This window comes from Acinonyx jubatus, chromosome C2, assembly GCF_027475565.1.
Source record: "Acinonyx jubatus isolate Ajub_Pintada_27869175 chromosome C2, VMU_Ajub_asm_v1.0, whole genome shotgun sequence".
Lineage (NCBI taxonomy): Eukaryota > Metazoa > Chordata > Mammalia > Carnivora > Felidae > Acinonyx > Acinonyx jubatus.
In genome coordinates this window covers 141208988-141231800 of record NC_069384.1, presented here as the reverse complement: position 1 = coordinate 141231800, position 22813 = coordinate 141208988, and the positions used below count along the sequence as shown (strand labels likewise).

Genomic DNA, 22813 nt, shown 5'->3' with positions numbered 1-22813 from the left:
CTGGCCCCTGGCACTTACCGAGTTCTGTGGCCTGGTCTGTCAATCTTTGTGAGCCTCTGTTTTCTCATCAATCAAAACGGTAATCATAGTACATACTCGGATTATAAGGGTTAATTTGGATAATGTATTTAAAGTTCTCATTCAGTCAACCATTGCAGAGGTATTTATTGAGCACCTGCTATGTGCCAGGCACACGCTGGGCACTGGGGATCATAATGGAGCCGCCTCCTGGTACACAGTAAGTGCTCAGTAAAAGGCGGCTGTGGCGTGTACATGCACATGAATTACATGGAGAGCAGAGTTAGGCACCCCTGAAAGTCAGCTGCCCTTCCCCCAGGGCCGTGCCTGAGGGAAAGGTACTGTTTTCTGAGGAGTCACTCCGCTAACAGAATTCCCCGCGGCGGTAGAATACCGAAGTAACAGTGTCCGGTGCAGCCAGTGAGGACGGACGCGATCATTTGGTGGTTTTCCTTCCAGCCTGCTGTGCTGCCCTCACCGAGCTGGTGCTGAACGACACCAACGCCCATCAGGTGGTCCAGGTGAGAACGCTGCTCTCCAGGGTACGGCTGCAGGCCCCACCCGGCACCACTCGCGGACCACGCGTCAGGGCAAACTCTGTATCCCCAGAACACAGCTTTTGGGATCCCATGCTGTGGTTTTCAAGTATTTTGATATGTCTTATTTAAGTTCTAGAACTCCATTTTATATTCCTTTTAATTTTTTATTTGCTATTTCTTTTTTAAGATTTTGTTTTTGAGTCATCTCCACACCCATCGTGGGGCTCAAACTCACAACCCTGAGATCAAGGCCCACGCTCCGCCGACGGAGCCAGCCAGGCGCCCCAAAAATTCCACTTTATATTCTTATCCTCCCTCCTTTAACTCACTTGGGTTTGAAAGAACTGCTCTGTATTTCATCTCTCATGCTTATTCCCTACATTGTGTGCGATCTTTTTCATTTTCTTTATCTTTTTTTTTTAAAGCTATTTTAGGGGTGCCCAGGTGGCTCAGTCGGTTAAGCGTCCGACTTCAGCTCAGGTCATGATCTCGCGGTCCGTGAGTTCGAGCCCCGCGTCAGGCTCTGTGCTGACCGCTCAGAGCCTGGAGCCTGTTTCGGATTCTGTGTCTCCCTCTCTCTGACCCTCCCCCGTTCATGCTCTGTCTCTCTCTGTCTCAAAAATAAATAAACGTTAAAAAAAATAATAAAAAAAAAATAAAAGCTATTTTAAACCGCTTTAATTCTGGGTATATAGGATGCTATGAGTTGAGGATGGTGGTCACTTGAACTAAGAGTACGTCAGGTTGTTCAGCTAGAGGTGACTGAAACACACGCCAACAAAATGTTTATTGCCCAGAAACCAGTTTCACAAAGCTTGATTCATTAATCAGTCCACTACATATACAGTAGTATACACTACCTGACTTCATCTTCAAAATACATGAGAGGTAGTAAGAGATCAGATCACCGATGCTCAGAGTCCCGAGGGGAAACTCAGCAAACCAGAAGGCCACGGGGGAGCAGGGCATATGGACTTGGTCACATTGAGGTTCAGTTCCTAATATCGTTACCTGGTGGCTTGGCCACTGGAAAAAAATGACTCAGCCTCTCTAATAGTTGGTTTTGTCATATATAAAGCAGGGAAATTATAGACAAATTCACAGAATAGCTATAAAGACCAAATGCATTAAGGCAGGTAAAGCTCTTCACAGTTATAATGTAAGTGCCCCCATATAACAGAGTTCAGTAAATTAAATATTTAATAGATAATCAAAAGGTAGCAGTAAGTTAGCACTTTTTGTTCATTCTGCCATGTGTATATTTGCATTAGAGTATAGAAGGATCACTTTCTATACTTTAGGCTTTTCATGCATAACCTTCATTCTTTAAATCTATTACTCTTGTTTCTTTTATTTTTTCCATTTTCTTTTCTACAATGATTTATCTATGTGTATTGTTTAACTACCAAACTATAAAGGGAGAAATTGTATTTCATAATCAGATATTTAAAATGCAAAGTATAAAGATACTTGTATCCCTTTACTGTGTGCCTTTTTATCCCCTATTCTTTGTTTTTAAAATATTTAAGGGGAGCCTGGATGGCTCAGTTGGTTAAGCGTCCAACTCTTGGTTTTGGCTCAGGTCATGATCTCGTGGTTCATGGGACTGAACCCTGTGTTGGGCTCTATGCTAACAGTGTGGACCCTGCTTGGGATGCTCTCCTTTTCTCTGCCTCTCCCTTGCTCACTCTCTATCCCTCTCTCTCTCAAAATAAATAAATAAACATTAAAAAATGAAGTATTTAAATTACTTTAAATTGACATGCTTTATTATTTATGACTCTAAAGACAGCTGAAATTTTAAGATTGTGGCTCCAGTGTTTGGTGCTACATTGACATATTTAATATTCCCCTATAAGTTTACACAAAGTTCCAAAATTATACTAATATTTCTTCTCTAATATTAATTTTTGAGATTGTTTAGTTGCTTCTTTGTGCTTGTGTTTCTTTATGGCATTGTCACTGTCACTGATAACATGGCCCTTTTATTCTTCCAGGAAAATGGTATATATACAATAGCAAAGTTAATTTTACCAAACAAACAAAAGAATGCAGCAAAAACTAATCTGTTACAGGTAATAAGCATGTCCATTGTTCTTTAATATCAAGTTACTGAAATCTGGGGAAACTTTAATAGTACAATCTGTAATTTTTAGCACTGGTCTCTGTACCGACCGTGAGGGAAAAATATCTGGTGAGGGAGGCTGGCATGAAAACAAATGCTGTGAAAACAACATAAAAGGCTTAACAGTAGTTTCTCTGGGGTGGGAGGTGAATTAGGTGATTTTATTTATGTATTTCTTTGCTCATCAGTAAGTTCTATTTTTTCAAAATATGGAATACTTGCTTACATATCAGAAAATTGTAAGAGGAAATCGATATTCCATCTTTAAGCATGGACCACAGTCAGTAACACTTCACCTTTACAAAGGAAGGCCTGTGAAATGGATCTTGGTGGATGAGAAGAGACTTGCTAAGTCAATAAGGAGATATGAGTGGGGCAGCCATGGCATCTGCTACAGGGTGGAAAGGCATTCTGCACAGAGGGAACACCATGTGCAAAGTGCGAGGGCCTGGCAGCTCAGAGTGTGCTTAGGCTGCTGGGTGGGGCTGGGGTGCGTGGTCAGGGGAGGGGCATGAGGCCTCGCGTGTGGGTAAGAAGGGGGCACGTTACTGCAGGGTCCTGTGTGTGTCAGGGGACAGTGTCCCCGAAGGCACCGGAAAGATAAAATCCGGTTTAAAGTAAGCCTTTGCAGTACTTGGAGCTCGTATTCCCCCCATGCCATTTAGAAAAGGACATAAGACACCACGTTTGCCTCCATTCTGACTGAAGAGCTCCCACCCAGAATGACAGTCAAGACTAGCAGAGAATTCTTGGTAGTATCTGTGGGCTGGCAGGCAGAAGAGAGCTACCCGTGACGACGGACAGGAGCGGGACTTAATTTCCTTGGTGCACCACAGGCGTGTGGACGTGATGTTGGACAGCAGATTAAATCAAACCCATCGTGCAGATGCATTTTGTTAAGCCAGGAGAGGGTTTTTAAAACTTCAAATTGAAATGGCTTTTGAGGAACATTTGTGTCCTCCTTTCTCACTGCCTCCACTGCCCTCCACCAGGCTCTTTAACATCATTGTGTTGTCTGCCTGGCTTCTCTGGGCAAGTTTATTTGTCACCCTTCTGTATTCAGACCACTAATTTTATGAAGGATTCCACATTCGAGTTCAGCAGACCTCGATCACCCCAGTGGTGGCCTATTATACAGGCCCAACTGCAGGCCGGGGGCTCTCTGGTTTTTTTCTTGGCATTGCACACCGTCAGACATTTAGACATTTATTTTTCTTTGGTAAAGTCTCACAGGCCTCTTTCTGAGTGTTCTCGGGAGTTACTGTAGATTGTTCTATCTGGGGAACGCTTAAGACTCTTTACTCAAGAGACCAATTTGTCAAGTTTGAGTCCAGTGTGCCTGTGGCTATTTTTATATGTCATCATTTCGAGTGTTTATTTTCTCATAGAAGCCATATAAATATCGAGGCATACATAGCAGGCTAGAAACAAAATAAACCTTGAGCTCCTGAAAATCTTTGGATGTTTGGTTTTCTCAGAGTAGGAATTTTATTTCTGGTCTCTGTTCATTTTGTACTTTCTAGAAAGGAATTAATGACAAGTCCTGAGTGAAACAAGGCCAGCGTCATAGCGTTCTACACCATAAATGCTTTCTTAAAGCATGAGACTTACCCCAGGTATTGATGGATTTCATTTTCAGTCCTAAGCTTTGGCTCCCACGTAGGCCAGCCACTCACTCACAGTAAAGCCACTGTAATGTTTAGTTCATGATAATGTTATCCTGGCAATGTTTTCATTTGTCGAGCTACCATTTAAGAATCCCATATCCTTTTATTTTCCAGTGTTACGCGTTCAGAGCATTGAGGTTTCTATTCAGTATGGAAAGAAACAGACCACTCTTTAAAAGGTATGAGCTTAGAGAAATTTAAGTGATCAGCGGTCATGAGATCGACCTGTTTGCACACACCTGATTTAGATGCAAACAGTAAGAGAGGAATGAGTCAGTACATAGAACATGTGTTTTCAGATTTTCTAGAATCCACAGATAACACAGAATTACCCTAGTGATATCTTAACACTGAAAGTGAAGTAAATGCGGAAGAAAGAGAAGGAATCAATCACTCTATCAATCCAACTTTTCTTAATTACTGTGACTGCTATGGGTTTTAGTTTTCCTTTTTTCTTTTTTTTGGGACATTAACGTTTTATTTTATTATTTTTTAATATGAAAATTATTGTCAAATTGGTTTCCATACAACACCCAGTGCTCATCCCAAAAGGTGCCCTCCTCAATGCCCATCACTCACTTTCCCCTCCCTCCCACCCCCCATCAACCCTCAGTTTGTTCTCAGTTTTTAAGAGTCTCTTATGTTTTGGCTCCCTCCCTCTTTAACCTCTTTTTTTTTTTTTTTCCTTCCCCTCCTCCATGGTCTTCTGTTAAGTTTCTCAGGATCCATCTACATAGGAGTGAAAACATATGGTATCTGTCTTTCTCTGTATGACTTATTTCACTTAGCATAACACTCTTCAGTTCCATCCACGTTGCTACAAAAGGCCATATTTCATTCTTTCTCATTGCCACGTAGTACTCCGTTGTGTATATAAACCACAATTTCTTTATCCATTCATCAGTTGATGGACATTTAGGCTCTTTCCATAATTTGGCTATTGATGAAAGTGCTGCTATAAACATTGGGGTACAAGCGCCCCTATGCATCAGCACTCCTGTATCCCTTGGGTAGATTCCTAGCAGTGCTATTGCTGGGTCATAGGGTACACCTATTTTTAATTTTTTGAGGAACCTCTACACTGTTTTCCAGAGCGGCTGCACCAGTTTGTATTCCCACCAACAGTGCGAGAGGGTTGCCGTTTCTCCACATCCTCTCCAGCATCTATAGTCTCCTGATTTGTTCATTTTGGCCACTCTGACTGGCGTGAGGTGATATCTAAGTGTGGTTTTGATTTGTATTTCCCTGATGAGAAGTGACGTTGAGCATCTTTTCATGTGCCTGTTGGCCATCTGGATATCTTCTTCAGAGAAGTGTCTATTCGTGTTTTCTGGCCATTTCTTCACTGGATTATTTGTTTTTCGGGTGTGGAGTTTGGTGAGTTCTTTATAGATTTTGGATATTAGCCCTTTATCTGATACGTCATTTGGAAATATCTTTTCCCATTCTGTCCGTTGCCTTTTAGTTTTGTTGATTGTTTCCTTTGCAGTGCAGAAGCTTTTTATCTTCATGAGGTCCCAATAGTTCATTTTTGCTTTTAATTCCCTTACCTTTGGAGATGTGTCAAGTAAGAAACTGCTGCAGCTGAGGTCAGAGAGGTCTTTTCCTGCTTTCTCCTCTAGGGTTTTGATGGTTTCCTGTCTCACATTCAGGTCCTTTATCCATTTTGAGTTTATTTTTGTGAATGGTGTGAGAAAGTGGTCTAGTTTCATTCTTCTGCATGTTGCCGTCCAGTTCTCCCAGCACCGTTTGTTGAAGAGACTGTCTTTTTTCCATTGGATGTTCTTTCCTGCTTTGTCAAAGATTAGTTGGCCATACGTTTGTGGGTCTAGTTCTGGGTTTTCTATTCTATTCCATTGGTCTATGTGTCTGTTTTTGTGCCAATACCACGCTGTCTTGATGATTACAGCTTTGTAGTAGAGGCTAAAGTCTGGGATTGTGATGCCTCCCACTTTGGTCTTCTCCTTCAATATTCCTGTGGCTATTCAGAGTCTTTTGTGGTTCCATACAAATTTTAGGATTACTTGTTCTAGCTTCGAGAAGAATGCTGGTGCAATTTTGATTGGGATTGCATTGATTGTGTAGATTGCTTTGGGTGGTATTGACATTTTAACAATATTTATTCTTCCAACCCATGAGCATGGAATGTTTTTCCATTTCTTTGTGTCTTCTTCAATTTCCTTTCTATAGTTTTCAGCATACAGATCTTCTACATCTTTGGTTAGGTTTATTCCTAGGTATTTTAGGATTCTTGGTGCAGTTATGAATGGGATAAGTTTGTTTATTTGTCTCTGTTGCTTCATTATCAGTGTATAAGAATGCAACCGATTTCTGTACATTGATTTTTGTATCCTGCAACTTTGCTGAATTATGTATCAGTTCTAGCAGACTTTTGGTGGAGTCTGTCGGGTTTTCCATGTATGATATCATGTCATCTGCAAAAAGTGAAAGCTTGACTTCATCTTTGCCAATTTTGATGCCTTTGATTTCCTTTTGTTGTCTGATTTCTGATGCTAGAACCTCCAACACTATGTTAAACAACAGTGGTGAGCGTGGACATCCCTGTAGTATTCCTGATCTCAGGGGAAAAGCTCTCAGTTTTTCCCCATTGAGGATGATATTATCTGTGGGCTTTTCATAAATGGCTTTTATGATGTTTAAATATGTTCCTTCTATCCCGACTTTCTTGAGGGTTTTTATTAAAAAAGGATGCTGAATTTTCAAATGCTTTTTCTGTATCGGTTGACAGGACCATATGGTTCTTATCTTTTCTTTTATTAATGTGATGTATCACATTGATTGATTTGCGAATGTTGAACCAGCCCCGCAGCCCAGGAACGAATCCCACTTGATCATGGTGAATAATTCTTTTGATATGCTGTTGCATTCGATTTGCTAGTATCTTGTTGAGTTAATGTTTTAAATGGATGACATCAAAATATATGCCTGTTCTTATGCATTCAGAAATGCCAAAGTTGGCCTAATCCTTTGCTCTTAATCCATAGAAAAAGTATTTGTCTGGATGTCTTTCATAGGGTAGGTGCTCATTTGAAGGGGAAAGGGCTGGGTTTTCTTGGCTCACGAGGCTGTGCTGGTGAGTGTGACAGAAACATCACCCCCTTGGGAAGAAAACAGTCACCTACATGTGTGGTCTGCCTGGCATTGTATCGGGCAGGCTGGCCAAAATCATAGCCCAAGTTCTTACTAGGATTCTATTGTTAAACGGCAGAACAGAAATAAGAGCTTACGTTAATATAATGCCTTTTGTTCAGAAGCGTTGGAACATTTTATGTTGTTACTTTATTTACAAATGATCCTTGAATTTGAGGGAAGAAAAGTGAGTAAAATTATTATAACCTTTTATTTCAAGGCCCTAAACCCTTCATTTTTGTGGACTTAAAAGATTTTACTAAGCCCTTGAAACCAGTACGTTGGAAAGGATGCATAAATCTCTCCATTTTTTTTTCATTTACCTGTATTTTTATTTTATTTTCATGAAACATTTAACAATGGGGTTAGTATTTACCTCCTAGGGTTAACATGAGGACTGAATCAAATGGCATTTATGTAAGTGTTCAGCACTCCATAAACACCCCATAAACATTCCTTCCCCAAATGTTTAATGCCTGCACCCCTAAATATTTCACAAATAAGGTCTTTGTATATCCTTTATCATAACGTGAGATCTGCTCTCTTGACAAATTTTCAAGTGTACAGCCCAGTATTGTCAATTGTAAGCACAGTGTTGTATCTCTAGAAACTTTCCTCTCTGGTGGCTTTTCCTTATCCCTTAAGAACTGTAGTTCTAGTTCATTTTTGTGAGATACGCTGGTGAGTACTATTTGCCCCCGCTTTGTTGATATCCTAAGGAAGTTAAATTTGCTTAATGTAATGAATCTGTGAATGGGTTAGCTCCCAAAGGGAAGGAATGAGGAACAGTTACCAAGACCTACATGAAGTGTATGTGTGTGCATTTTCCCTGTAGGCTTTTTCCCACCGACCTGTTTGAGATCTTCATCGATATAGGACATTATGTTCGTGATATCAGCGCTTATGAAGAATTGGTATCCAAGTTGAATTTGTTAGCGGTAAGTCCTGAGTTTCAAATACTTGGGCAGGCTGCTGTGTGGGCAGGATGCAAATTATCATAGTGCCCATTTCCTTGTTTTTGTTTTTGTTTTTTTTTTTTTGGTTAGGATGATGAACTGAAGCAAATTGCTGAAAATATTGAAAGCATTAATCAGAATAAAGCTCCTTTGAAATACATAGGCAACTATGCAGTTCTGGATCATCTTGGAAGTGGGGCTTTCGGCTGTGTTTACAAGGTGACGTTGCCCTTGGAGAACACTTCTCTGACCTTCCCAAGCAAACCAGATATCCCACTTGCACACACCCATGCAACCGGATTGGCTCCCTCATTATTGGAAAATAGATACGCAAATTAGATTTTCGCCCATCAGATAGCTGTACTGATGTTATCTCAGTACACCTCTCAGCTCTAGAAATTGGCCACTGGTCTTTGAAGACAAGAGCCATTATTAATGTCTCACCAAAAAATAGTAAAAATGGCTTGTCCTAGTGCATGACACTTTCTCTAAATTCACACCAGAGTTTTCGATAGGTTCCCGGTAAAATCCTACTGAATGGTGCAGACCGCCCAGGAGAGAACCAGTTTTTTGAACTGATTTTAGGGTACATACAAATAAAATTGTAAAAGTTCTGTTGCTTATTTAGATTATTTAGATTCCTTGGTTGAATCATGTGACTTATTAATCTATCTCTTTTCCCCCTCTTTCTACCCCCACTTTATTATTATTTTTATTTTGTTTTATTTTATTTTATTTTATTTTATTTTATTTTATTTTATTTTATTTTTTGGTCTTATTTTAGGTTAGAAAGCGTAGTGGTCAAAATCTTTTGGCAATGAAAGAGGTCAATTTACATAACCCAGCATTTGGAAAGGATAAAAAAGATCGAGACAGCAGTGTAAAGAATATTGTTTCTGAATTAACCATAATTAAAGAGCAGGTAAGTGCTTTTCTTGTTTATGAAGATATGTACCTTACCTAAATGTCATCAGTAGAGTTCTTGTGCTATTCTTGTCCATGCTATTTAAGAACTGGTTCTGTTTAAAATAATTGGCATTGAAGTGGTAACATTTTAGTTAGATTTTTTTCCTGAGGCTTGACATTGAACCACAGAAAGACTTTCTGGAGTTTATATCAAGGTTTGGGGTGCAGAATGACTGAGTTTACAAGAGAATGCCTCATATGTGAAACATCCTTCTTTTTAAATTGCAAGCATATCCATTTCCTTCTCATTAGAGTAGAGAATATTTGGTTACTTAGTTACATGCATAAGCATATGACTAACAGTTCCCTGACTTTTGTCAAGTGGAATCAAGCTGTTAACATTCTTCAAATACAGCTTATTAAATCTAAAAGTAGATTTCCAAGATGGGTTATTATTTATTGGCATGAGTTGAATATTCTGACATAATGTAACAACTCAATTAACTATCATTATGAAGGTGTGTTTGGGGAGAAAGAATAAACATGTCAGAAGAGAAGTGAGGTTGGATTTCGTGATCCAAGAATACATGGGTTTCTTTTTCAGCTTTCCTTATTTATACATTCATCGTGGATACTGTTCATTTATAACTCCTGTGGAGAACCACCAGCTTCACTGCGTTGTGTTCTCCAGGAGTTAAATTTGTATAGTGTCTGTGCTGGGACTTAAAGATCATTAAATATATATGATCTTTCTTCATTGAAATCTGTAGTTCTTCTCCAGTTCACAAATTACAGTAAATACTATCATTAACAGACTGGATTTTACGAAGCCAGTGTTTGCTTGTGTTGAGGGCACCTTCACCTTTGGCAGTGTGCTCTCTCACTCTAGCACAAGGCTGGAGCGTGGCTTTTGCTGTAAGGTGATTTAGTATCGTCATTTGAACTCCGATCTGGATACAGTCCCGGCCAGTGAGCTAGGGTCTAGAATATGACTCTTTTGCTTACCTGGCCCCTTATTGTTTAAAATCTGCTGGCCACTGGAGAGTTGATGAGGCAGATGTTGTTTTAGCACATTTCCTCAGAAAAGAAAATGTCCGGGCGGGGACATTTAAGAGGCACGTGTTTGGACTTTGAGATAACTCAAAATTGTACAGTTGCACTCTTACCAGAGGACTGAACCAATGGAAAGGATAGTAAATAACCCTGAGTCCTAAAAGGAAAAGGGGATAGCAGACAGAAGTGACAGAAATGGAACTAGAAAAGGAGAGTATATTTTTTAAGATTAAGACTAAGCCGCAGTAAGAAAGAGGCTCCACAATACATTGGCTTAAACAAGGGGTCTCACAATGCAACGGGCTATTTCTCTTTGATGTAACAATCCAGAGTGAGTGGACCAGGTTGGGAATGTTCTCCGTTCCACGCAGTCATCTGGGGGATGTTGGCTCTTCCTCTCTTACTGTGCTGCTGCCTCCTAGGGCATTCATTGTCTTCATCTGTAGGGTTGAAACTACCACAGGCATATTCACATCCAAAGAGGGAAGAAGAAGAGCGTGAGGGTCGGGGCATTCCCAACGTTTAGGACTCAGACCTAGGAGCACACGTTTCCCCTTACATACCCTTGGTGCGAACTTAGCGATAGTCCCTCTCATAGCTACAGGAGAGGCTGAGAGATACAATCTCGTGGGAAGCCATGTTCCACTAGAACTCAATTGCATTGGAGGATTGGGCGGGTAGGAGTTTGGTGGACAGTTACGAGATTCCCCTTCAAAAAAGCAAGAAGAAAGACCAAAAAGAAACGCAAGCCATTTGTAAATGAAATGAAATGAAATGAAATGTCAACAATTCTGAGATAAAAGAAATTTCAGTTTGCCTAGACACTTAAATTATAAAAAAGCAACTATAAACATTTTAGTATACTTGTAGAAAATGAAAGTTTTGAAAAAGCAGAATTTTCATGTGATATCCTGAGGTAAACCTACACCAGAGAGAAATTGTAGGGGCATCTGGGTGGCTCGGTTGGTTTAACAACCAACTCTATTTTGGCTCGGGTCATGATCTCACTGTTGTGGGGTCGAGCCCCACGTCGGGCTCTGAGCTGACACTGTGGAGCCTGCTTGGGATTCTTTCTCTCCCTCTCTCTCTGCCCCTCCCCTGCACACTTTCTCTCTCAGAATACATAAATAAACATTACAATAACAAGAGAGAAATTGCACTGAAAGCTTCTTGAAAGTGGCCAGGAAGACTTCACTCAAGACTATTGAGATAGAAGTCAAACTATGGCAGCAGGGGAGAGAGATTGAGCTCAACTCCAAATACAACAGCAATAGCTAGTATTTACAACCAACAGGCCAGGTGAGGGGGGTGAATAGATGGAAAATTACTCAAAAGAACTTCCTAAGCTATCAAAGATGGGGTGATGAGGAACTTGATTGGATATCAGGAGTGGGGAGATTCTTGCTAACCTGACTTGGCAGGATTCTTGACGAAACAAAGCAGGGCAAGAATGAGGCCTAGTCAAGAAGAGGTCTTAGAGAAACCTGACCAAATTTTGGCCAAGAAGGGTGTCCTTGCCAACTATTATAATTTAAATGGAGTTAGTAAGTCTTAGATTATTTCAGTTTCATACTAACCAGTTTGGAGAGCATAGAAAGACACAAAATGTAAATAGAAACAAACAGTATATATAAATATTTAAGTGGTAAGGAGTGGTAAGGAACAATGGTATACGTATTCAACACAAATTCCTTCATTTCTGTTTCTTCTCAATGCAGTGTGTGCGTGGTGTTGGGATGGGGAGAGCTAAATGAATTCTTCAGGTTACTTTGAGTTCTAAAATTTACCTAAAATGTTAAATTAGGTGATAAAACACCATCAGTTTTTTTTATTTGATAAAAGGCTCTAATGGGAGATTGCTATTTTCAGGTTAGTTTTGTAGGTAGCAAATAAAAAGAATCCCAAAAAATCTCAAATCTCAGTTAGATGATATCTTAAAATGCTTAATTTTATAGATAAATATAAATACAGTAATTTTCTTGTTGTTTTCAAATATGAAGTCCAACTAAATTGTGAAAACAAGTTTATATATTGAAGTAATGTAATGTTTGTTATTTATTTTCTTCTAGCTCTATCATCCCAATGTTGTACGCTATTACAAAACATTTCTGGAAAGTAAGTATGAGTTTTCATGATACATGTGTAGGTGTGTGTGTGTGTGTGTGTGTGTGTGTGTGTGTGTGTGTATACACACACATATATATATGTGTATATATATATATATATGTATATTTTATGTTTATTTTTTTGAGAGACAGAGAGAGAGAGAGAGAGAGACAGAGCTTGAGTGGGGGAGGGGCAGAGAGAGAAGGAGACACAGAATCCAAAGCAGGCTCCAGGCTCCCAGCTGTCAGCACAGAGCCCGATGTGGGGCTCGAACTCACAAACCACAAGATCATGACCTGAGCTGCAGTCAGACACTTAACTGACTGAGCCCCCCAGGAGCACTTCATGATATTTCTAATTAAGGAAAAGTTTCTATATTATATAGTTTTCCACTAGAATGTCACAAAATAAGCTTAATCAATTCTTTTCTTTTTTTTAACTATTTTCTCAATTTGTGGAAGACCTTGTGCATCTCTTTCTTCATCAGTGAAACAGTGGTATAATCAATGACCTAAAGATACAGCTATAAAGGACTTAGACTCCTGCCTGAAAGACACCGCATGAACAAAGCAAACAGTTATTTGGGCTATTTTCTCTCTCACACACACAAAACCTTAGTAGGATCAGGTGAGAAGCAAAGTAGGGGGTGCCTCTGGGTGACTCAGTCGGTTAAGTGTCCCACCCTTGGTTTTGGCCTAGGTCAAGATCTCGGCCTCGGGTCACCACCTCACAGTTCATGAGTTCCAGCCCCACATCCATCTCTGCGCTGACAGTGCGGAGCTGGCTTGGGATTCTCTGTCTCTGTTTCTGTCTCTGTCTCGCTCAAAAATAAACGTTTAAAAAAATGAGAGAAGCTTAAGAAGCTTAAGAACAATGAGAGAACTTAAGAATCATGGCTTATTCAAGACAAGATGAAAAATTGTTTTGTTGGCTTAGATGACATTTTTCACGCCCCCAAATAAATTCAGAGGGGCTACGTCTTTGAGATTTCTTTTACTTGAAGTTCCGATAATGGCCACAAGGTGGCAATGGATCCCTGACTGATTCTGCAGGCAGGTCATCGGTGCGGAAGGTTGAGGTAAAGCCAAATTCAGTTACAGGTTTAAAACAATGCAGGACTTTTGACTGAAACAATGAAAGTACTGATAAACCTTGATGATGTGCATAGCATATGAGGTTTAAAAGTAAATCATTTGGAGGAAGGATGTACAAAGCAGTGGTTGGGACTTCCTCATTGCCTCTTTGTAAGTGCTATTATTATGCAAACCTATTGTGTACTGTGGCATTTTTTTATTTTGTCCATCTCCCTCCCCCTGTATGAGTCAAAGGAACACAGTGCTGAAACTGTCCAGTAAATCCTGGCCCCCTGATAATAGAATTCTTGATATTAGAGTCATTTCTTACAGTTTAGCGCACATCCCATTAGAGGTCAAGATTGGCTTCTGACTTGAACTACTGAAGTGACACAACTTATCTTAAATTAGAAAAAAAATACAACTTTTACAACCTGACATCTTCCGAAAAGAATTGGAAGTGGCTTAAAAATACCTAAAATACGATCAAAGAGATTAGGGAATTGTGAGAAAAGGAACTAAAAGGTAGCAAATTAAAAATGAAGCTAAGGGATGGGGGATGGGTGAGACGGGGGAAGGGAATTCAGAGTACGCCGAGTAATGTATAGACACGGCACACTCAAAACTAATACAACCTTGTACGTTAATTATACTTCAATAAAAAAAGAAAGTCAATTAATAGAAGAGAGGAAAAGTTATGCTAGGGGTAAGATGAGTACATACACTGAGTGCTTCTTGGGATAATGAAGAATGGAAAACAATACAAATGTCTACCTCTAGGAGAGTAAACGATGATCCCTCTGTGTTGTGGAATACTATGAAGGCAGCAGAAAGAAGGCACGGATCTGTGTGCACAGATATGTCGGGCTGTTGGGTGAAAGAGTATTAAGTGGTGGCACATGTATCGTGCGATTTCATTTCTGTAAATATTGTGTACATACATATTTTATATGTATCCAAAACATCACAGATTACGCATATCACTACATTGTTAATAGTTTCATATCGGTTTTGGAGGAGAAAGTAGAATTTACTTTGTTTCTTGGCACCCAAGGTAAGGAGATGAGCACCGTTATGAGGTTCCCAGTCGCCCTAAGATAAAACCCCTGGCAGTCCAGCTCTCTCTCTGCTCTAGAGGGGGCATCACAGAAATTTCCATCATGGGTTGTGTTTTCAGCTGTGTCATTGCAAGACCGTGGCACGATTCCAGTGCGAAATTCTGTCAGGTACATCAATGAGGCTAGGGCAACAGTCCGCTTCAAAAATACAATTTTCTGAATGTCTGACATGATTTAAGGGTAAAATTTTAAACTACTGAGAGGAACGCTCTTCAGGAAAGGCTCCTGGGCTTGGCATCATATACTCGTTCTCTTTAGCACCTCCCAGTCATTCCACATCTTGGTGTGTGTCGAAAATGATCATTTTTGCCAGCATAAACTTATGCTAGGAGGTAGCCTGTGGCCAGAAGAGACTGTCGCTGGGCTCTAGCTGCCTGGAGAGCCCCTCACCCCCATCGCCCCCAGGGCTGAGTGGATCTTAGCCCCTCTCTAATTCCTTCAGTGCCGTGCCCTGCATACACACTGGGAAGCTCAGATTCTAATTCATATGCATTTTTCTAGATATATTGAATTTAAATTTCTGTTATATTTCCCTTGTTTTCTCATAGATGATAGGTTGTATATAGTTATGGAGCTGATAGAAGGGGCCCCTCTTGGAGAGCATTTCAGTTCTTTGAAGGAAAAACAGCATCATTTTATTGAAGAAAGACTATGGAAAATATTTATACAGGTACACTTTCATTTTCATTACTTTTTTAAAACAACAGCGAATTTCTGAGCTGATTTCTTAGAGATGTGTGTAGTAATCATCAGCGGTTACGTGTGTATTTGGGGAAATAAAATTTGTTTTTTATTTGCTGCTTCAAGCTGTGCTTAGCTCTTCGGTACTTACACAAGGAAAAGAGGATTGTCCACAGAGATCTAACGCCAAACAACATTATGTTGGGGGATAAGGACAAAGTAACAGTGAGTAAGTATAAGAATCTTCAAAGTTTTTAAGAACTCCTGAATATGATTCAAGAACAAAGTTGTTCAATAGAAGTTTCTGGACTTAAGGGAATGTTCTGTATCTGCACTGTGCAGTGTGGGGCTTTTGGGCATTTGAAATGTGGCTCGTGTGACTGAAGATGTGAATCTTAAATTCTATGAAGTTTTCATTGAGGCAAACATTCCTATGTGACGAGGGGCTACTGAACTGGACGTCACCGGTGTAGTTCTTGATTGAGTTGCATTTTTCTCATGTGAGAGAATAAAGTACTGGTAGGATGCTTCAGGATTTACTTCCCAATTCAGTGGTTTCTAGGTTTTTTTCTCTACCTCATGTGAGTGCATTGTTTTGAACTCTTAACGGAGACTGTGCTAAATGGGTGACAAGTGTACATATCAAAGGCTGTGAAAATTCTAGACATTTGTATATTTCAGCATCAGTTTTTATCAAAATAGTTTCAACTGAAGCAGGTAGGTCTAATGTTAGATAAAATTGTATAATTATCTCCACAACTGTGTAATTCTCAATCGTAGCTTAAAAGTCACTTTTCAGCCTGACTGATACTTCAGCTTTCTCCTGCTTTTCACTCGTGAATAGTTGTGTTCCTCTCATAGACTATGAATCGTTCACCAACTCTAAGTAGGGCTACACATATCTAAATCAGTGGTCTCTGAATACTTTTTGCTCATGACATTCCATTGGTAAAACATTTTTTTTGTAATACACTGCCAAAGTATAATATGCTCACTTATAAATTCTATACACATAGCACTGTACAATTATTTGACATAATGTATATAAGTCTACAAATAAAATATAAAGGGGTGCACTAAAAAATTACAGATTTCAAGATTTTGGGGGGGCCCTCCGATGGGTTGCCTTAGGCACTCAGCTCTGGAGATCACTTCCCTGAATGTTATTGATGTGAGAGACACATTATAGCATTTTAAAGCTGATTCTCTTTGTTTTAGAAGAATCTAATTCCTCATAAGGTCAATTCCAAATGTACACTTTTACCACAACCATGTGTCTCCAGTAACAACACTTAGATCTATTGTCCAGATTTTTATAGTAGAGCATCATATCTTAGTTTAAAATATAAAAAGCAGCCCCAAACAGAAACTCTATAGATAACTTCCAATGCAAAGTTACTTGGAAATATTTCCAAGCCAGTACTTTGTGAAATATAAAATGAGACCAAAGAATTGTGAATCCTCATCTTGGACACACATTTGCTTAATCATTTGAAATTAATTATAATTTCAATATAAAATATTTACTTATCTTAAAAACTTACGAGCTTTTACTTTTTTTTCTATTTCTAAATTAGACTTGTGTTTCTTTAATAATTTTTCCTATTTGTAAACATATAGGTATTTTAATTTATAAGTTAATGAGAATTATTAAAAATCAAATTTATTATATCTATATGTTATTAAATAGGATTGAACAGTTTTGTTCTGTGTTGGTATATGGTGTCTCTGATGGCTATTCAGGCCATGTTTCTGAGTATTGGCCAATGCTGCACTTTATTTTCTTACTAAGATCAGCTGCAATTATTTCCTTTGGTTACATTTAAAGATGTTGAGGTTACTCTTTTTTTTTTTTTTTTCATTTTAAACATTTTTATTTATATTTGAGAGAGAGAGACAGAGCATGAGCGGGGGAGGAGCAGAGAGAGAGGGAGACACAGAATCGGAAGCAGGCTCCAGGCTCTGTGCTGTCAGCACAGGGCCTGATGCGGGGCTCGAACTCACGAACCATGAAATCATGACCTGAGCCAAAGTCGGATGCTTAACTGACTGAGCCACCCAGGCGCCCCGAGGTTACTTTTTTATTGTAGCTTGATTTTCTATCTAAACTTAACTTCTTAATTTTTATATTTATTTTCTGTAATCAGTACTGCACATCAAAATACTTGACAAAATAAAATAGTGCTAAAAAATAAAAATAGAAGTGCTAAAAATTCTATAAAGAAACACCTTTTTTGCAATCCCCAGTTCTGCTTTCCTAAAATGATCACTTTTAATTCTCTTTAGCTTCTTCTGACATTTGATTTTCTATTGCGATAGTTGAGGATTTAGTTTTCTTATTTCCTTTTTTTCCTGATCTATCCTTCCAATATAGTTATTGCACAATTTGGCGTTAAGTCAATATTCAGTGTTGACATTATTATTACTGTATAATTATTGTTCAGTGTTGATCACCTTTCCTTTCTCATAGACCTTTTTTGTTTTTCTTGGAGTTAATAATCGTCTTCTTTTTTGTTTGTTTTCTTTTTCTACATACCTATTATTTCTTCTTCCCACGTCTTCTAAAAGGATTATAAAAGCCCTCTCTGTACTATTTTCATGTGGTCACACAGGGCAGTTACTTTTAACTCTGTTTTCTTGGACACCCAATTCCTATAGATTGGGTGCAAAGGTAGATTGGATTTGAATTTAGGTCTGCTGCACGGCCATTGTCCTGAGACTTACATTTGTCCCTTTTCTAATTGGAGTCTCTCTTATATCCTGTGTTTTTCCCTTGCTTTGTATTTATTTATTTTTTCTTTTTCAAATTTTTATTTAAATTCCAGTTAGCTAACACACAGTGTAATATTAGTTTCAGGTGTAGAATTTAGAGATTCATCACTCCTGTTCTGCTGAAGTGTATCTGCCAGTACTTTCCTAAAAAAAAAAAAGAATGTTTGGGATTTTATAATTTTTGGATGCTTGCATTCACAAATACTTTTATGGGACCCTTGTACTCTTGGTAGTTTGGTGGGTGTAGTATTCTCAGATGGAAGTCATTTTCCTTCCAAATTTGAAGGCATTACTTACTTACTTACTTACAATACCACCAGACTGAGTGCCTGAGTGGCTCTGTCGGTTAAGCGGCTGACTTCAGCTCAGGTCATGATGATCTCACACTCTGTGAGTTCGAACCCCGCATTGGGCTTTATGCTGACAGCTCAGCCCAGAGCCTGGAGCCTGCTTCAGATTCTGTGTCTCCCTCTCTCTCTCTCTGCCCCTCCCCGACTCACACTCTGTCTCTCCTCTCTCTCTTTCTCAAAGATAAAGATTAAAAAAAAAATGTATAGCATTAATTTGAAACCAAATGTAGAAGATGCCCATATTTTGGGAGGTTGAAATAAAGCTGCAATTCATAAAGCCTATAAAAATAGGCTGTGGTATGTGTGAAAGTATGTCACCACAAAGGGGCAGCCTTGGAATATTTTACATTTCTCTTTTCTTGTGCTAGAAGGCTTATTTACTCCCAGGAAAACACAGAATTGGCAAGAGATGTTTAAGATGCATGAGACAAAATATATTGAAAATATAAGCAGAAGAAAATCTTTAGAAAAGATAAAATTACTCTTTTTCTTTTTTAAAAAAATTTTAAAAATTTTTAAAGAATTTTTTTTAAAAATTCTTTAAAAAAAATTTTTTTAATGTTTAGTTTTTGAGAGGGAAAGAAAGAGAAACATAGACAGGGGTGAGTGGGGGAGGGACTGAGACAGAGGGAGACACAGAATCTGAATAGGCTCCAGGCTCTGAGCTATCAGCACAGATCCTGATGCGGGGCTCGAGATCATGACCTGGGCGAAAGTTGGACGCTTAACCGACTGAATCACCCAGGAACCTCTCTTTTTCTTAATGTAGATGAATTAGCTGTTTTAAGATTGAGGTTGGTGTGCAGTTATTTGTAGTAAGCACACTAGCTGGGAATTTGCCTTCATAAGGCAGCAGAGAAGAAAGTATTAACTTTCTCTTATTATACTAATATTTAACTATGTGTGGTTTTACAAATGTTGTCTAATTTTAATGTCTAAATATATTTCCATTTAAAAGACTGTATATTTTAATGACTTGTCCTGTGAAACATGCCCAGTTCTTGCCTCTGCATTTATTTGCAACCTTTGGATGCCATATGAGGGAACAGACCTGCCTCAGTGGCATGCGGGGCAAAGCATAGTCAAGGTCGGCCCTAAGTGCTGCCACTTGTCAAGTAAAACCCATACTGTACCATCGTAGAATGGCTCAGAAGGAGGGGATCTTCTGGGAGTGAACTGGCTTGTAGACCCACCTTTTCTTGACCTTTTCAAATACTCACATTTTAGTGTAAGCCCCTCATGCTCCCATTTTCTTCCCTGAGTCCAAATTAAAAAAAAGAAAAGAAAAAGAAAAGAAAAAAGGAAGAAATAAAACTCAGTCAACTATGCTAATAGATTTTATACATGGGCTTTAGTGCATGACTCAAGAGGTCACGTGTTCATCCCGCAACCAAAAGGGCTGTGCACATTTCCCCATGTTTCCCAAATGATATTTGGTTGTTGCTACTGTAATAACAACAAAAAAACCCCACTTGATTTAATGGAACATTTATCAATGACTCGAGCGCTTATCAAATGCCATCATATGCCAGGCATGTCAGGGTGCATGTTAGATGAAAGCCGTGTCCTCTGTTCCTTGAACTCACAGTCTTATGGGAGAGACGTTGAGTTCTTCATTCAGCAGTTAACTCCTGAGCTGCCGCATCTGGCTGTGAACAAGAGAAGCATGGCAGACATGGTTACTATCTTTGTGGAGCTCATAGTTGCATTACAGGGTGATAAAGACCAGAAAGCTGTCTATGCAAAATAGTAGTATATTGGTTGGGATAGGTCATATTATGCTGCAGTAACAAGGTGACCTGCAAGTCTCAGTAGCTTAAAACAATGGCAAGCCACTGGCTGTATGACAGATCCACCTGTGGCCTGGTTTTGTATGTCCTGTGAGCTAATGATGGTTTTTATATTTTTAGATGGCTGTTGAAAAACCAAAGAATTTGTGACCAAGACCATGTGTGGCTCTTAAAGCCTTAAGTATGTGTTATCTGGTCGTTTACAGGAAAAGTTTGTCCTTGGGGCGCCTGGCTGGCTCAGTTGGAAAAGCATACCCCTCTTGATCTCAGGGTCGTGAGTGTGAGTCCCACGTTGGGTGGAGGGATTACTTAAAACAAATAAATTAATAACCTTATAAAATGTATAAAATATATAAATTAATAGCTATAATCCAATATATCTACCAAAAAAAAAAAAAAAAAGAAACAATGAAAGGAAGGAAGAAAGGAAGGAAGGAAGGAAAGAAGGAAGGAAGAAAACATTTGTCCACACTGGATGGCTTAAAACAGGAAGGTTTCTGTCTTAGCACATACTGTGTATGCACTGTAGGTCACTAAGGGAGCTGTGCTCAGAGACCCAGGCTGGCTAAAAGCGCCTTTATACCTGTTTCCACGTTGCAGAGGCGGGGAAGAAAAGGCATAGCAACCGTACCTCAGCTCTTAAAATTTCTGCCTTGATTTCATTGGTCAAAGCAAGTCAAGTTTGAAGGGTGAAGGTGTATTTCTCCTTCCAAGAGAATTGGAAAAAAATATATAGTCTACAATTACATATAATTGTATATAGAAATATATAATATATTGTTTACTATACAATTATTTTATAATTGTTTACTACAGAATTGTATATATACTAATGTATATATAATTAGTATACAATAATATATACTAATATATATACAGTTCTATAGTCTATCACAACTATCAGGCACAGGGGAAAATGTGATGACTCTGCCTGTGGAGCCTTCAGGTGAGGAGTGGAGTAGGAAAGCGTTCCAGGCAGGGAGTACAGCAAATGCAAAGGGTGAGAGACCTGAAACAGTACGGTATGCTTACGGATTAGCAGGATGTTCAATATGTCAAGACGATAGAAACTTGGGTGGGTGAGGAGCTCGAACATTGATATTTGGTCAGAGACTTATCTTTGGAAACTTTCAGGCTGGAAATTATGTGATCAGATGGGATGTGGAGGATAATTGTAATGTAGGTAAGGGGTACCATAAGGAAAGATTGGAAACAGATTCCCCAGTTGAGGAGATGTGTCAGTTAAAATCTGTTTGGATGCAAAAGGCCAGACCAACAATGGCTTGTGCCAAATGGACACGTAATTTCGTAACAAGGGGTCTGGAGGTGGGCGATTCTAGTGCTGATTTAATAGTTCAAGGAGATGGGGCGCCTGGGTGGCTCAGTCTGTTAAACATCCAACTTCAGCTCAGGTCGTGATCTCACAACTCAAGTTTGAGCCCTGCGTCGGGCTCTGTGCTGACAGCTCGGAGCCTGGAGCCTGCTTCATATTCTGTGTCTCCCTCTCTCTCTGCCCTTCCCCTGCTCACGGTCTGTCTCTGTCTCTCTGAAAAATAAACATTAAAAAAAAAATAGTTCAAGGAGGTCATCCATGATCTAGGAATTTCTGTCTTTTCTCTCCATTATCCTCAGCAGATTGGCCAGAGCTCTAAGCATCATTATCAAATTCAGACAGGAAGTAGGATGGCAGCTACTCGGCTATGGCTATCCCCTTTTATCATTAAAGAAAATCTTTCGTAGAAGGTCCCCATTATATGTCTTACATTGTGTTGGCCAAAGCCGAGTCATGTGACCACCCTTAGCCGTAAGAGTGACCATTTAGGTGAGCTTTCAGCCTCTACAGTTGGAGATAGAAAGGGAGAAAGGGCTGACAGCTTTTTGAGAGCTGGTCCACAGTGTTTGCCACCAAAGACTGTTGCATTTGTCCAGGAAAGATGTGATGTAGGTTTTACTTATGGCAGCAGGAGAAGACGATATGGCAGAGGGATTGGATTCAGCAGTTAATTGGGACCCAGAACTTAAAAGATTCCGTGTGAGAACAGTGAGAAAGAGTCTGAGTTTGTGGAGATTGTGATGCCACTGGCAGAGAACTGGGTGAGGGGATTTCAGGTGTAAGGTTTTGGACACACTGCGTTAGCAATCTGCTCGTATCCTTTCCTGGTTAAAGTCCTTCAGGTGGCCCCCTATAACATTTAAGATAATGTTTAGGTTCCTTAGGGCACCCAAAGTCCTTTCTTCATGGTCTCACCTTTGCCTTCTCTGGCCTCATGGGACAAATTGCTCTTTCCTGAACAGACCAGGCTGCGGTTTTATACCGCTGTGACTTCCAACATGGCTCTCTATCTGCCTACATTGCCCTCTGCTACTCAATTCAAATACCATTCCTCAGGTGGAGTCTTTGATGTCCCCATCTGATACATTCTGTTTCTGGGCACCTTAGTGTAGTATACGAGGCTTGCCTTTCTCACAGCACATAGGGCAGTGGTTGATTGCCATTCCCGCCTTGAGG

The 22813-nt window shown here is 39.5% G+C and overlaps 1 protein-coding gene across 21 annotated transcripts in view; it reads left to right on the top strand.

Annotated features, from left to right (window-relative positions):
• NEK10 (NIMA related kinase 10) overlaps positions 1–22813 on the top strand; it is a 229878-nt gene that overhangs the window by 56837 nt on the left and 150228 nt on the right. For 20 of the 21 annotated variants that reach the window (XR_008298033.1, XR_008298034.1, XM_027040905.2 and 17 more), the window contains 9 exons: positions 478–539; positions 2555–2632; positions 4464–4528; positions 8335–8437; positions 8546–8674; positions 9240–9377; positions 12484–12529; positions 15260–15381; positions 15519–15621. Coding sequence is in view for 19 of the 21 variants with exons in the window: in XM_027040905.2 (XP_026896706.2) it covers positions 478–539; positions 2555–2632; positions 4464–4528; positions 8335–8437; positions 8546–8674; positions 9240–9377; positions 12484–12529; positions 15260–15381; positions 15519–15621 (846 nt within the window). In the remaining 2 variants the exon portion in view is untranslated. Of the gene's footprint in view, positions 1–477; positions 540–2554; positions 2633–4236; positions 4299–4463; positions 4529–8334; positions 8438–8545; positions 8675–9239; positions 9378–12483; positions 12530–15259; positions 15382–15518; positions 15622–22813 lie in introns of those variants that run through there. The other variant, XM_027040914.2, reaches the window with a different exon arrangement.